At 37.7% G+C, this 13,042-nt stretch overlaps 2 protein-coding genes across 4 annotated transcripts in view; both read left to right on the top strand.

Annotated features, from left to right (window-relative positions):
- wdr36 (WD repeat domain 36) overlaps nucleotides 1–4,322 on the top strand; it is a 30,309-nt gene extending 25,987 nt beyond the window's left edge. Inside the window, exons 21-23 of the mRNA XM_079606535.1 lie at nucleotides 559–640; nucleotides 731–918; nucleotides 3,448–4,322. Coding sequence (XP_079462661.1) covers nucleotides 559–640; nucleotides 731–918; nucleotides 3,448–3,597 — 420 coding nt within the window. The 3' untranslated portion in view covers nucleotides 3,598–4,322. The remainder of the gene's footprint in view (nucleotides 1–558; nucleotides 641–730; nucleotides 919–3,447) is intronic.
- Nucleotides 4,323–5,275: 953 nt separating this feature from the next.
- Nucleotides 5,276–13,042, top strand: part of camk4 (calcium/calmodulin-dependent protein kinase IV) — a 49,245-nt gene continuing 41,478 nt past the window's right edge. Inside the window, exons 1-2 of one of the 3 annotated variants that reach the window (XM_079607658.1) lie at nucleotides 5,276–5,475; nucleotides 8,194–8,340. In XM_079607658.1, coding sequence (XP_079463784.1) covers nucleotides 8,231–8,340 — 110 coding nt within the window. In that variant the 5' untranslated portion in view covers nucleotides 5,276–5,475; nucleotides 8,194–8,230. Of the gene's footprint in view, nucleotides 5,476–6,407; nucleotides 6,503–7,894; nucleotides 8,096–8,193; nucleotides 8,341–13,042 lie in introns of those variants that run through there. The other 2 variants (XM_079607656.1, XM_079607657.1) reach the window with 2 other exon arrangements.

Raw genomic sequence — 13,042 nt, 5'->3', positions numbered from 1 at the left:
AAATAAAAACACTTTGGTCTTGTTTCACAGACGAGGCTTAGATTAAGTCAGGCTTAGGCCTTAGTTTAATTGGGACATTTGAGTAGCTTTTATAAATGTGCCTTAGAAAAAAACATAACTGATGTGCATCTTGAGACATAACAATGGCACTGATATTCCAGTGCAAGTTGCTTTCAGTTATGTAAAACGAGGGGGTATAAGTTTGGGTATAGGATATTGACTGAAAAATGTTTATAAGTAAGTTTACATTTACATTTAATCATTTAGCAAATGCTTTTATCCAAAGCGACTTACAAATGAGGAGAACAAAAGAAGTAATCAAACCAACAATAGGGCAAAAGTACGCAAGTGCTGTGACTAGTGCCAGTTAGTCTAGCACACACGGTACAGGTTGCAAGGTGGGTTTTTTTTTGGTTGAAACTATATATATATATATATATATATATATATATATATATATATATATATATGAACCATATGTAAGTAGAGTATGAATTGTTTATTTATATACAATGCTTATTATGATCATTTAAATGTCGTCCTTTTTTTCTTTCTTAGTCTAAAGTTGTCAACTTGGGAGTGTTGGCACAGAAGTCCACCTTCTACCTTCAGCTTGAGAACGCTTTAGACAGCAACTCATGTAAGTCTCTTATGCTGTTATTTGAAATGAGACTGTACTTTTGAATTTGCAACACATTCACTGTGTTGATCATCTGTTTTCTCATGATAGACGAGGAGTCAGTGAAGCTGTTGAGAGAGTTGGGCCCCTCTGCCATTGAAACAGAACTTCGGGCTCTGTCTCCAGATATGGGTGGAGAAGTCAGAGTTATGCAGAGTTTCCTCAAGATGATCAGCAGCATTCTTCAGTCCAAAAAAGATTTTGACCTGGCTCAATCCTACCTTGCATTGTTCCTCAAGGTACGGTATAACCAATCTGCATTTTTTTTTACATACTATTTTTAATATAAGCTCCTTAACACATTGTCTTTGGCTCTAAGTTCCAATACAAAGCTATACGACGTTTTGTAGGACCTGCTATTTTCTGGCCCAACTAGCCATGACTGCCAGTTGCTTGGTTTCGGTTTCTTTCTAATACGCTGGGAGTCCCCCGTCTGCAGTCAATCATTGATCTAAAATCCTGTTCCACATAGCCGTATAAAGACGAATAAAGACTGTGGAATGCATTTTTTGGGGGGAGGTGGATTTGGGCTATCTTCCAGCTGATGGTTTTTCTTTGAAAATATGTATAATATAGTATTATAATATTTATGATTAAAAAAAATCTATTTTTAATCCAGTTCCAGAGGAAATTAAAATTTGAACAACGAAGGGCTCAATTTCTATCGAAAACAAACTCGCTCTCAAACTTACCAACCATGATTTGTGTATTTGTGTGTGTATAGTGATCGAAGTGGGCAGTACCAGCTCTTCTATATTTTAATCTGTAGCGTACCCTCACTTTTTCTTGCATACCGGCACTTCTCACGTGTTTCTAGGCCAGGACAACACATGAGCTCTAGGGTTGGGAATCGTAAGAAATTTTCCGGTTCCGGTTCCGCCTAACGATTCCGGTTCCGATTCCAGTTCCATTAAAATGATTTAACAACTAATAAATAAATAATGGCAAGGAAAAAAGCACAATACTTAACTGAAACGATCCTTTTTGTGTTTATTACTTACTGTTAAAACCCTCAGACGGTCCTCGGTCGTTTCTGACCGAAATATTTTCTGTTTTGAATTTTTAAAAATCACAGCTTCATCTGAATGTTATGAAACTTGGTGACTTTTATGGCATTAGGTATGTGAATACAAAAAAAAATTGAGGTCATGATCCGAGCATGTTAAGTGGTCGTGAAAAAAATAGTCACACTTGTGGTCTTCGGTCAAAAATGACCGACCCATAGGAAATGAATGGGAAATTTACAAAAATTCAAAAATTCTCCGCATTTTTGTGTGTACAATCTACAAATCGGACACAATCCTAAAAAAAAGTACACCGCAGGAAAGGGGGGAAACTCTACAACATCAAGAGTGCAAAACAGACACACCCACACATACAAACACACTTTTATACACATACACACCAATAAATTCAGATTACAAAAAATATGTTTTGAATTTTTAAAAATCACAGCTTCATCGGAATGTTACGAAACTTGGTGACTTTTATGGCATTATGTATGTGAACACAAAAAAATTGAGGTCATGATCCGAGCATGCTAAGTGGTCATAAAAAAAATAGTCACACTTGTGGTCTTTGGTCAAAAATGACCCCCATAGGAAATGAATGGGAAATTGACAAAAACACAAAAATTCACCAAAAAAAATTTTTTTCATTTTTTTTTTAAGTACACAGCATTAAAGGGGTGACACTCTAAAACATCTAGAGAAAAAAAAAAATAAAAAAAAAAAAAAAAAATTTTTTTTTCATAATTTTATTTTATTTTTTATATATATATATAAAAAAAATATATATTTATATTTACATTAAACATCATTATATCACTAAGCCATGATGACATATTAGGTGGATTGTGTGATTTCCACTCTAGGATAATAATCAATAATAACATCGTTCACACAACCCGCATAAATACGCCGTCGAGCGCCATCATAACTATGCCAAACCTATGGGCGGCAGTGTAGGGAGAAGGATAAAGCCATGCAAGCCAATTTGAATCCTCAGAATCGACAAGAGAGAACCTAAAACCCCGTTTCTCCCAGTTGACACGACAACATATAACCGGCGTTTTCAGAAATCTCCACTTTGGCCAGAGTTTTTAGAAATAATCGTTTTCTGGGATAAAAACGGCGTTTTCGTGTAAATGACAGGCCAAAACGCAGAGAAATATCCGCGTTTTCCCATCGTGTAAACGGGGCCTCAGAGGGAGCTTAATATGTGGCCTTGTTAGGAGATGATCAACGATATTCGCTTCACCTGTGACTGGTCATAATGTTTTGCTCATCAGTGAGTGTATATTATTGTAGTATCAATTAACATTTAATAAAAATATATCATGTGATCTTTTATAAACTATATGAACCTAAAATAATGTAAATATTAAATGAAGTGTAATAATGCAATTAGTTTTGTAACACAAACTAATTATTATCTTACATTTATAAAAGGGCTCCAACAAACATCAGATATGTTCTGATTGGTTATGATTTTTGTCACTGCCTTTTTACATAGAAAAAATAATTTATGCTTGAAAGTTGTAATGTTGCTGGTTAGAACACACTGGGTTTGTTTGGTTTTTAAACAGCAGAGGGCAGCAAATGTTTTACGAAAATATTTCCCATTATGGTTTATAGATCAGCACCCTTTGTAGACTGACTCTCCCTCATTTCTGTACATTTTAATTTTAAAATCATCTAAACATTATCTACTAATTTGACAATTTGAGTGTTTTTACTTTTCCTCACAATGCCGTCTTTCTGTGTCAGCTCCATCTTCGGTTCATCGCAGACCAGCCGGAACTGATGGAGGAGGCCGAGAGCGTGTCGAAGAACCTGGAGGAGACGTGGATGTCCATGCAGATGCTCTTAAACCAGAACATTTGTCTGTTGTCTTATATCAAGAGTGCACTAATATAATGCACCTTTTTTTCAATGTAGATCTTTTGCATTTCGGAGAATCTTGTTGCCTGACTGTGTCAGACTAAATGTTCTTGCTCTATTTTGTTAATACACATTAAAAGTATTCCAAATCTATATGATTTTTCTACTAATAGTTTACACATCATGGCACTCTTATGTTTACACAGTGGGTTTTGAATGGATGACTCTATCAAACCAAGCCATAAAATAAATGCTGCCCGATTTGATATTTTGTCATCTAAAGTTGTACACAATATATCTGCTATACATATACACACTCCTACATCCGAAAGGATCCTCCATCTTCCAGTGCTTCTCATTTTGTATGACTGCACAGCAAGGAAGTGAATGTGTGATGCTGGTGGTTAGCTGGGATTGTGGTTGTTTTGTGTTGAGCAGATACTGAACAGATGGGTCTCTCTGTGTGGGAGCCCAAAACACTCCTGCACTGCTTGAGCTTTAAAGGATGACCAGTCATGCAGGCCAGTACAGATTTGGACTCCGTGTGGGTGATTTCTTCCTCATAGCACATTCAAATCATCACTGAAAGTGGCATATTTGAAAAATGTAAGAAAAAGTTCCTCAATATTTCACATTAAGTCAAAATCTGTAAGGGGGCTGGTGTCCAAACGAAAGAAGACTGAAGTAGAAATGTAGCCCTACATGCTTCAGAGGTCTGGGGGTAATAAATGCTTTAATAAAACGTTTTTCAGAATAACTTTAAACAGCACTTCCAAAAAATTACTTCAGATCAGATGGTAATGCCATGGTACTTTGATATAATCTAGCAAGGATAGGCAAAAGTATTGGGGTGGTTCAAGATTGTCATATTCATATGAAAACTGGAAGTAACATGATAAAACAATCATGTAAATCATTCTGCCAGACACTATTTTAAAAACAGACAAAATTAACTTAAAAAAAAAAAAAATCTTACTATAAAGCACATTTTGTCCAAAAAAATAAAATAATTTTATAGTAGTGAGAATTTGTTTAATTAAAGGGTTAGTTCACCCAAAAATGAAAATTCTGTCATTAATTACTTACCCTCATGTTGTTCCAACCCCGTAAGACTTTCGTTCTTCTTCGGAAGACAAATTAAGATATTTTTTTATGAAATCTGAGAGCTGACTCACTCCTCTATGGGCTTCTAGGTAATTTCATCTGCCAGCCCAGAAAAGTTAGTAAAGACATCGTTAAAATAGTCCAAGTGACTACAGTGGCTCAACCTTACGTTTATCAAGTAAAGAGAATACTTTTTTTTGTGCGCAAAAAACAAACAAAAATAATGATTTTATCCAACTATTCATTTTCTTCTGTGTGGGCCTCTGACGTGAGTTCACGAGAGTGCCACGACGCATGCGCGAGAATGAAAAGATGGCGCAGATGGGTCTCGATGTTATGTTTAAAACCTCTATGGTTTAAAATGGTTCTTACCTTAAAGTGTGCATTTCCTGGATGTCCGAATCATGAGAAACCAACGAGAAAACGTAAAAATGCAATGCCGCAAAATTAATGGCTACCTTTCACACTTTCCCATCAAATGATGGTGAGCGTCATCTTCTCAGTAGCCTACTCGCGCATGCATCGTGACTCTCGTGAACTCACGTCAGAGGCCCACACAGAAGAAAATGCATAGTTGAATAAAGTCGTTATTTTTTGCGCCCAAAAAGTTCTAGTCGCTTGATAAACTTAAGGTTGAGCCACTGTAGTCACTTGGACTATTTCAACGATGTCTTTACTAACTTTCTGGGCTGGCAGATGAAATTAACTAGAAGCCCATAGAGGAGTGAGCCAGCTCTCAGATTTCATAAAAAATATCTTAATTTGTGTTCCGAAGATGAACGAAAATCACCGGGTTAGAACAACATAAGGGTAAGTTGCTAATTACTGACAGAATTTCATTTTTGGGTGAACTAACCCTTTAATGGCCATGAAAAAAGTTTAGTGCGTCAAATCTTATTGGACTTCATTTGACTTTATGCAAAATATATATTTTTAATTGGGGTTCACTTTATTGAAATTTGTCAGTAATTTTTAAGGCTTCTATGGCTTTTATTTTTTATTATATATGTAATAATAATTCATACCAATCTATAAAAAAGTGATAATAAAAGCACGTTTATCAATTTACATGCCATACTAATCCATATAGGGAAGACACCTGACAAGACGCCAAAATGTTGCTGTCACTTAGTACTAGTACTAGGCTAACTAATGTTGGTTTATAGCCATTTGATACACTTTTTTTTCTTCCTTATATTAAACATTAAAAAGATGAATTGACTTATCCTTTTATAAAATAATTTTGGTAACAGCATTGAGCCATATGTAGTAACAACCCCCGGATTTACAGACAAGGCTTTAGCCTAGTCCCAGACTAAAATGCATGTTTGAGTTGTTTTAACTGAAAGCAACTTGTGCTGACATAATGTCAGATGCAAACCAGTAAAAATTCTAAGGCTCGTTTATAAAAGCTACTTAAATTCCCTTATTGAACTAAAGCCTAATCCTGGTGTAACAGAGAGGCGGAGAGAAAATCTTCATGCAAGCACTACTTTAATAACAGTACAGGTAATCCAGAGCAAACATAGAAACTCAGGACAGGAACATGGTACAGCAAACAACTACTGACAAACCACAAGAGAAACACAAGGGCAATTTATACACAGGCTAACAAGGTAACAAGGGGGTGTGGTTTATTGTCATGGGAACACAGGAGGGTAACCAAGGGAACTAACAAGACACACCTGGAGAGACTAATCAACATGAAAAACTACAAAACATGGTACAAGACAGGAAATAACACAAAAGTCCTCACACAAGACATGAACACAGGCTGTGACAGGGCCCCATCCCTAAGGAGCGGATTCCAGACGCTCCATAAATATTAATATTTATTGTATAAAAATACCTATATTGTATTGTATAAAAACAGACATTAAGTCCAGGAGGGAGGTGAGTGGAGGCGGAACAGGGGGGTGGGAATGGGCCAGGCCCATGGAACGGAATAGAGCCTGGAGACTGAGGTTGAGTAGGTGGCCAGGGAGGCGCTGACAGTTCAGCGGGCCAGGACGGAGCCGACAGTTCAGGAGGACAGGGCGGAGCCGACAGTTCAGGGGGCCAGGGCGGAGCCGACAGTTCAGGGGGGCAGGACGGAGCCGACAGTTCAGGAGGACAGGGCGGAGCCGACAATTCAGGGGGCCAGGGCGGAGCCGACAGTTCAGGGGGGCAGGACGGAGCCGACAGTTCAGGGGGCCAGGGAGGCGCCGACAGTTCAGCGGGCCAGGACGGAGCCGACAGTTCAGGAGGACAGGGCGGAGCCGACAGTTCAGGGGGCCAGGGCGGAGCCGACAGTTCAGGGGGGCAGGACGGAGCCGACAGTTCAGGGGGCCAGGACGGAGCCGACAGTTCAGGAGGACAGGGCGGAGCCGACAGTTCAGGGGGCCAGGGCGGAGCCGACAGTTCAGGGGGCCAGGGCGGAGCCGACAGTTCAGGGGGCCAGGGCTGAGCCGACAGTTCAGGGGGCCAGGGCGGAGCCGACAGTTCAGGGGGGCAGGACGGAGCCGACAGTTCAGGGGGCCAGGGCGGAGCCGACAGTTCAGGGGGCCAGGACGGAGCCGACAGTTCAGGGGGGCAGGAGCCGACAGTTCAGGGGGGCAGGACGGAGCCGACAGTTCAGGGGGCCAGGGCGGAGCCGACAGTTCAGGGGGCCAGGGCGGAGCCGACAGTTCAGGGGACCAGGGCGGAGCCGACAGTTCAGGGGGCCAGGGCTGAGCCGACAGTTCAGGGGGCCAGGGCGGAGCCGACAGTTCAGGGGGCCAGGGGGAATCGGCTAAATAAGCGTTTGGAATATAGTACTAAATAAGCGTTTGCCGTTTATCAATATAGCCTAGGCACCTGTGCAGTGCACTGTTGCCATGGTTAACTCAGCGATCTTTTTTGCACGTGGATATAGCACCCTCTTTTCATGTTTTTAATTTCTGAAAACGTTGTTTCAAAAACGCAGTTGAAAATAAATGTAAAACAAACAAAACAATTTGGTGGGATTAAAATCTTTAATCTGTAAATAAAATAAGAAGTCTGATTTGGGGGTGAAATAACTATTTTCATTTAGATTCACCCAGGTACTGTAGCCTTTTGAAATCTGCCAATTATTCATTATAAAAAGGTGTCGTGTGTTAATAAAAAAAACTTGGATGACATCCATGTTTAAATCGTTTGCCATAATGATATCTAACTTCAAAATATACCGGAGTAGTGTTATGTAATATGTGACGTCCATTGAATCCAGGTAAATATCTCGCTCAAACACACACACACACACACACACACACACACACACACACACACATCCTCAGCGCCCTACATAGGCGACAGTAAGACCCAGTGGAAGCCGCGCGCGCCCCGTTCAGAGAGAGCGACATGACAACCGCGTTCAACTGACGATACACATTCACGGCCACTCAGCGCACCTCACCAACACACATTACAGGTAATGGCAAACTCTTTCGAAAATCATGTATCATTTGCCTCTCTAGATTGTGTGCCCGCTTTACCACGCCATTTCTTGACGTTGTTGTTTCTGTACAGGTCGGCGCTGCGCTGATTGTGAACTAAAGCGCTGGAGATGCTGAAAGTGACAATGCCCGCCTCTAGAGCCGCTCCTGAATACTGGATCGATGGATCCAAGAAAGAGACGCTGGCGGACTTCTATGAGCTGGAGTCTGAATTGGGACGGTAAGTGGAAGTGCAGCAGTAGGCTAATGTGCAAATGAGTTTTGGGGGTGGATGTGGTGCATCTTTGAAAATAGGCAGCTTTTCAAACGCTTATCAAAGACAATATTCATTTATTGGACCCCTAACAAAATATAGGTTGTCAGAATATGTGTCGCGGCCGGCAGATGTTGGTTTATAGTTATTATGAATTCACTTAAATTTTTAATGAATATTTTGTTCTTTTTTTTTTTACAAAATAGCCTATTATTTTAATAATTTTTATAGTAGCCTAATTTTGGAAACAATGTTGAATAGTTGAGCTTGACAAACGCAGTCAACACTAAAATGTGTGTGTCTTGTTGCAATCAATGAGACCAGTATCTAATCTATCTAATAGGTCACTCAAAGAATGTGGTATTTGTGTAGCCTTTTTATTGTAGCGTTCATGGAAATAGAATTTGATCTAAATGTAGCTGTCATTTTGAAATATAGGCATTGATACAATAATGTTACTTAACAGGTATTGATACACTTTCTTGAATTACATGTGAATGGCCTATTTACTTATCTTCCTTGCAGTAATTTTGGTAATAGTGTTGAGCTTGACGATTACAGTAAACAATAAAACAATTTTTAAAACTTGACAAGACAACATCAAATAGTTCTCACTCCAAAAAGCGAAGGGATTTGTGACTTTTGTTAACCAGGGTTTTAACCAAAATGTTGCTGTTTACTGTCACTTGTAGTGGTCAACTGTTTGGAAATGTTGGTTTATTGGTATTTGATACACTTTTTTTTCTTTTTTCTTTCTTTACCTTTTATTTAAAAAAAATTTGGTAACAGCAGTGAGCCAGACCAATGTATTCAACACTAAAAGTTTTATAAACAATCGACTTTACTGCTTAAAAAAACATCACCAATTTGGGACAATGAGACACAAATGTGTACCTTTTTCAGTTAAGTGCTACATTAAAAATAGTATTGCAAAATCCTGGATAAGAATCCAATTCTACAGAAATATCATGTGTTTTATTGTCAGGCTTTAGCTCTTCTCTTTATTTATGTAGAGATCTGAATGTTTAGGATAGATGGATTTAACATAAAATTCCCTTCTTTCTCAGGCAGGGCATTTATTGATCGTCATCATGAATTCATGAATGCGAGGCAGACATTAGCAGTCTGTTGAAATGTTTCAATGAGACTCATGGGAAAAGTGACATCATTAGAAAAACGAATCATTAGTCTAAGACAGGAGTCATTAGTCTAAACCTGAGTGGTGTTTACATTGCCATCTATTAATTTTTTCTCCAGGCAGTAAATATAATAGGATAGGACATCCTCAAAGTACAAAGTGTTTCCAGGACACTGAGTCTGAAACATTTGGTATCATTAAATCAGCAGAACTTCATAGTGTACTTTTTTATTTGGCAGGCAATATAGGACAAGATGCTTCCTTAACACTATTGAAACCACTTACTTCCTTAACAACTATTCACCCAAAAATGAAAATTCTGTCCTCACCCTCATGTCGTTCCAAACCCATAAGACTTTTGTTTATCTTCGAAACACAAATGAAGATATTTTTAATGAAATCTGAGCAATTTTTGTCCCCACTACTACCACTTTGATGCTTCAAAAAGAACCAATGAGGTTCATTATTGTGTGTTACACAGCACGTTTGAGCTTCCGCGAGAGATTTGTTCCCGCGTGTCAAGCAGGTTCGGTTGAGCTTCTGTGAATGATCGCTGATCAATGTTTAAATGTGAATAAAAGCCTAAATTCAATCAAACCGCTAAATTCATATGGATTAGTTTTATGATCTCTTTATGAACATTTTGAAGCGTTATAGTTGCGTAGCTGCCAACGGAGGGACATAAAAGCTTTTAGATTTCATCAAAAAGATCTTCATTTGTGTTCCGAAGATGAACAAAAGTCTTACAGGTTTGGAACAACATGAAAGGGAGTAATTGATGACAGAATTTTTGGGTGAACTAACCCTTTAAATAATTTTTTATTTGAGTATTGTTAATTTATGTTTATTTATGTACCGGTATTTTATAAAAACCTTTATCTTGTTACTTCCATATTCATGCACCATGGTATATTGCTATTTAAACCTGTTCGGGGAAAAAAGTACCATGCATGATTTTAGGACACCATGTCCTAAAGTACCATAGTATTTAGAATTTTAGATTTTTTAAATATCAGAAATATAACATTATTTGTTTGTGCTGAACCCAAATTGTCTTGGATAATAATCAGATTGTGTAAAGTCTATACTTTCTAGACACTTGGAGAGACTTGGGCCAAAGTCCAAATGGAAATGGACGCTTAGTTCCTTTAAAGGAGCATGAATACTGTAAGTGCCTTACTGGACAAATTGTATAGTAAAACAATAATCTTACGCTGAACGAAAATATGTATCGTACAAAAACATTTAGATTTTGCTTTGTTTTTCAGAACATAAAAATTACATTTGGTGAAAATTAATAAGGCCTAATTATAAAGCTGTTGTGAGGTTTTATGGCAGATGCTGAACATTCGCAATCAAGGTGTCTAATTTGAGGAACGGAAACCCAGCGCATGAACGTATTACAGCACAACACCCGCATATGGAGCTGGTACAGCCTGCGGAAGCAAGACAAATGGATTTTGCCATCCGCTCAGCTGAGAGTGATGCTTATCTCCAGGCACTTAAAGATAAATTCAGTTAATGCAATTAATCTTGGAAGAAAAGAATCACATGCATCTGTGCTCACGGGGGTAATATATCTGTTAATGCGATTACTCACCGGACAGCGCTGAGGCACAACATTACAAATGATCCCAGATTTGTACATTTTCTGGAAAATATGTGAGTGGTTCTTGCCTGTGCAAAAAATCTCTGCCAAGATGCTAGTGGTTTACCAGGGATTGCTAGTAACATGGTAGTGCATGGTACTTTTTGTATGTGTATTGCAATGGTATTTTGTGTGTTTTTGGCAATTTCTGTGCGGTTGTTAGGGTGTTGCTAGAATATTATAGTTGGTTACTTACTGGTCTAAAGGGCCCACTCCAAATCTTTGTGATATTCTGTTCCCTACATAGGGGTCTCTCCATCCATGTAGCCTAATTGATCTAAAAAAAAATCTTGATTTCTTTTTTTCCGACTGCTAGGTGAAAACTGTAAGTCTGATCTTAAACTATTATTCATTTTGCATGAATAGTTCTGCACTTGTGCCGAAGTTTAATAATTAGGGTTATGAGTTTGTTGAAAATCGGTAGCCATAAGCAATTTTTTACCTTAATTGTAAATTGTTTTTACAATTGTTTGCCTTAAAGGGATAGAACAGCTAAAACTGAAAATTTGGAACATGGAAACATTTTTTTTTTAAAGTATGTTTTTACTATTTTGGTCTATATTGAAAGTCAGTATGGGTCGAAAACAAAAGCATTGAACCATTGTTATTTTAGTATTATTTATATTATATGACAGTTTTAATAGTATTTTGAATGAGCTTAAAAAAAAGAAGAAAAAAAAGTGTATATATATATATTCCTTTTAATTGTAGTTTTTAAGTTTTACTTATTTATCTGTGCTTTATCATTTTTATTAGTTTTTTTAATATTTCTATATAGCGCCTTGTAATATGTATTGTTTCACTTTAGAAATGTAAGTTTCTTTAACTTATTTATTTCAATTAGCTGAAATTGATGAAATCAGCAGCATTTCTGATTTTCATGTTTGTTTGTTTTTTGAATTACCAAAAACTCCTTTTTATAGTTTAATTTTTAATTTAACAACACTGCAGTGCAACAGGGAACGCGATTTAAGTACAACATATTAGAGGTCGACCGATAGTGGATTTTACCGATAACGATAGCTAGGTTGGGCCATACTTGCCGATAACCGATTAATGAACCGATAGTTTTTAAAATTGATACTGGATAAAAACAAACATAACACTCCAAGTAAAACAGTGCTGAACTTTATTATAAAAATAAAAAAACTGTATTGAACCATGAAAACATGCTAAATGAAATAAATATATAAATGTGAATAAATATTTAAGCCAATAAAAGACATTCATTCAAACTGAAACAAAAAGTAATACTCTAAATAACAAATAAAACCAGTTACATTCAAAATGTAACTATTTAACTGTTCTTTTCAAGCCAACTTAATTAATTAAAAAGTAACAAAAATTTTATTAAAGTGAAGATGAAAAAAATAACCGAAATCGAATGCTTTTCTGATTCGTTTATGTTTCTGTCGGCTGTATGAACATATCATTTTGCTTACGTCTCTAGCTTTAAATATGCAACTTATCTGCATATGTAATGCATAAAAGTGACCAGCTGGATATGAACTAATGCAAATAGAGGTAACAATTGTGACATTAAACATTCGGGTCGGACTTACGTTTATGTTTGTCAGTGTTTTAACCGCTTGAGGTACTACTAATGTTAGCGTCCTCTCAGCCTCGAAGGCAAACAAACGCCTACTGTCTCTACTAATGCAGCATTTAGTCAACAAATTAATCACTTTATAATGATATGACAAAATGTACTGTATAGGCTACATACATTTGAGCTGTCGGTGCTTTAAACGCGCATCTGATGTCAGCGCTCTCCACGCAGCATGTGCTCTCAGTGCAGCACGCAGAATCACGTGTCGAAATAAACAACACGAGGCATGAGTTTTTATTACACCTCTAGAGGCCGCTCTTGTACTGCATCATGC

Source organism: Phoxinus phoxinus, assembly GCF_949152265.1.
Source record: "Phoxinus phoxinus genome assembly, chromosome: 3".
Lineage (NCBI taxonomy): Eukaryota > Metazoa > Chordata > Actinopteri > Cypriniformes > Leuciscidae > Phoxinus > Phoxinus phoxinus.
The sequence above is the reverse complement of the archived record's forward strand: the minus strand, read 5'-3'. Positions and strand labels throughout refer to the sequence as shown.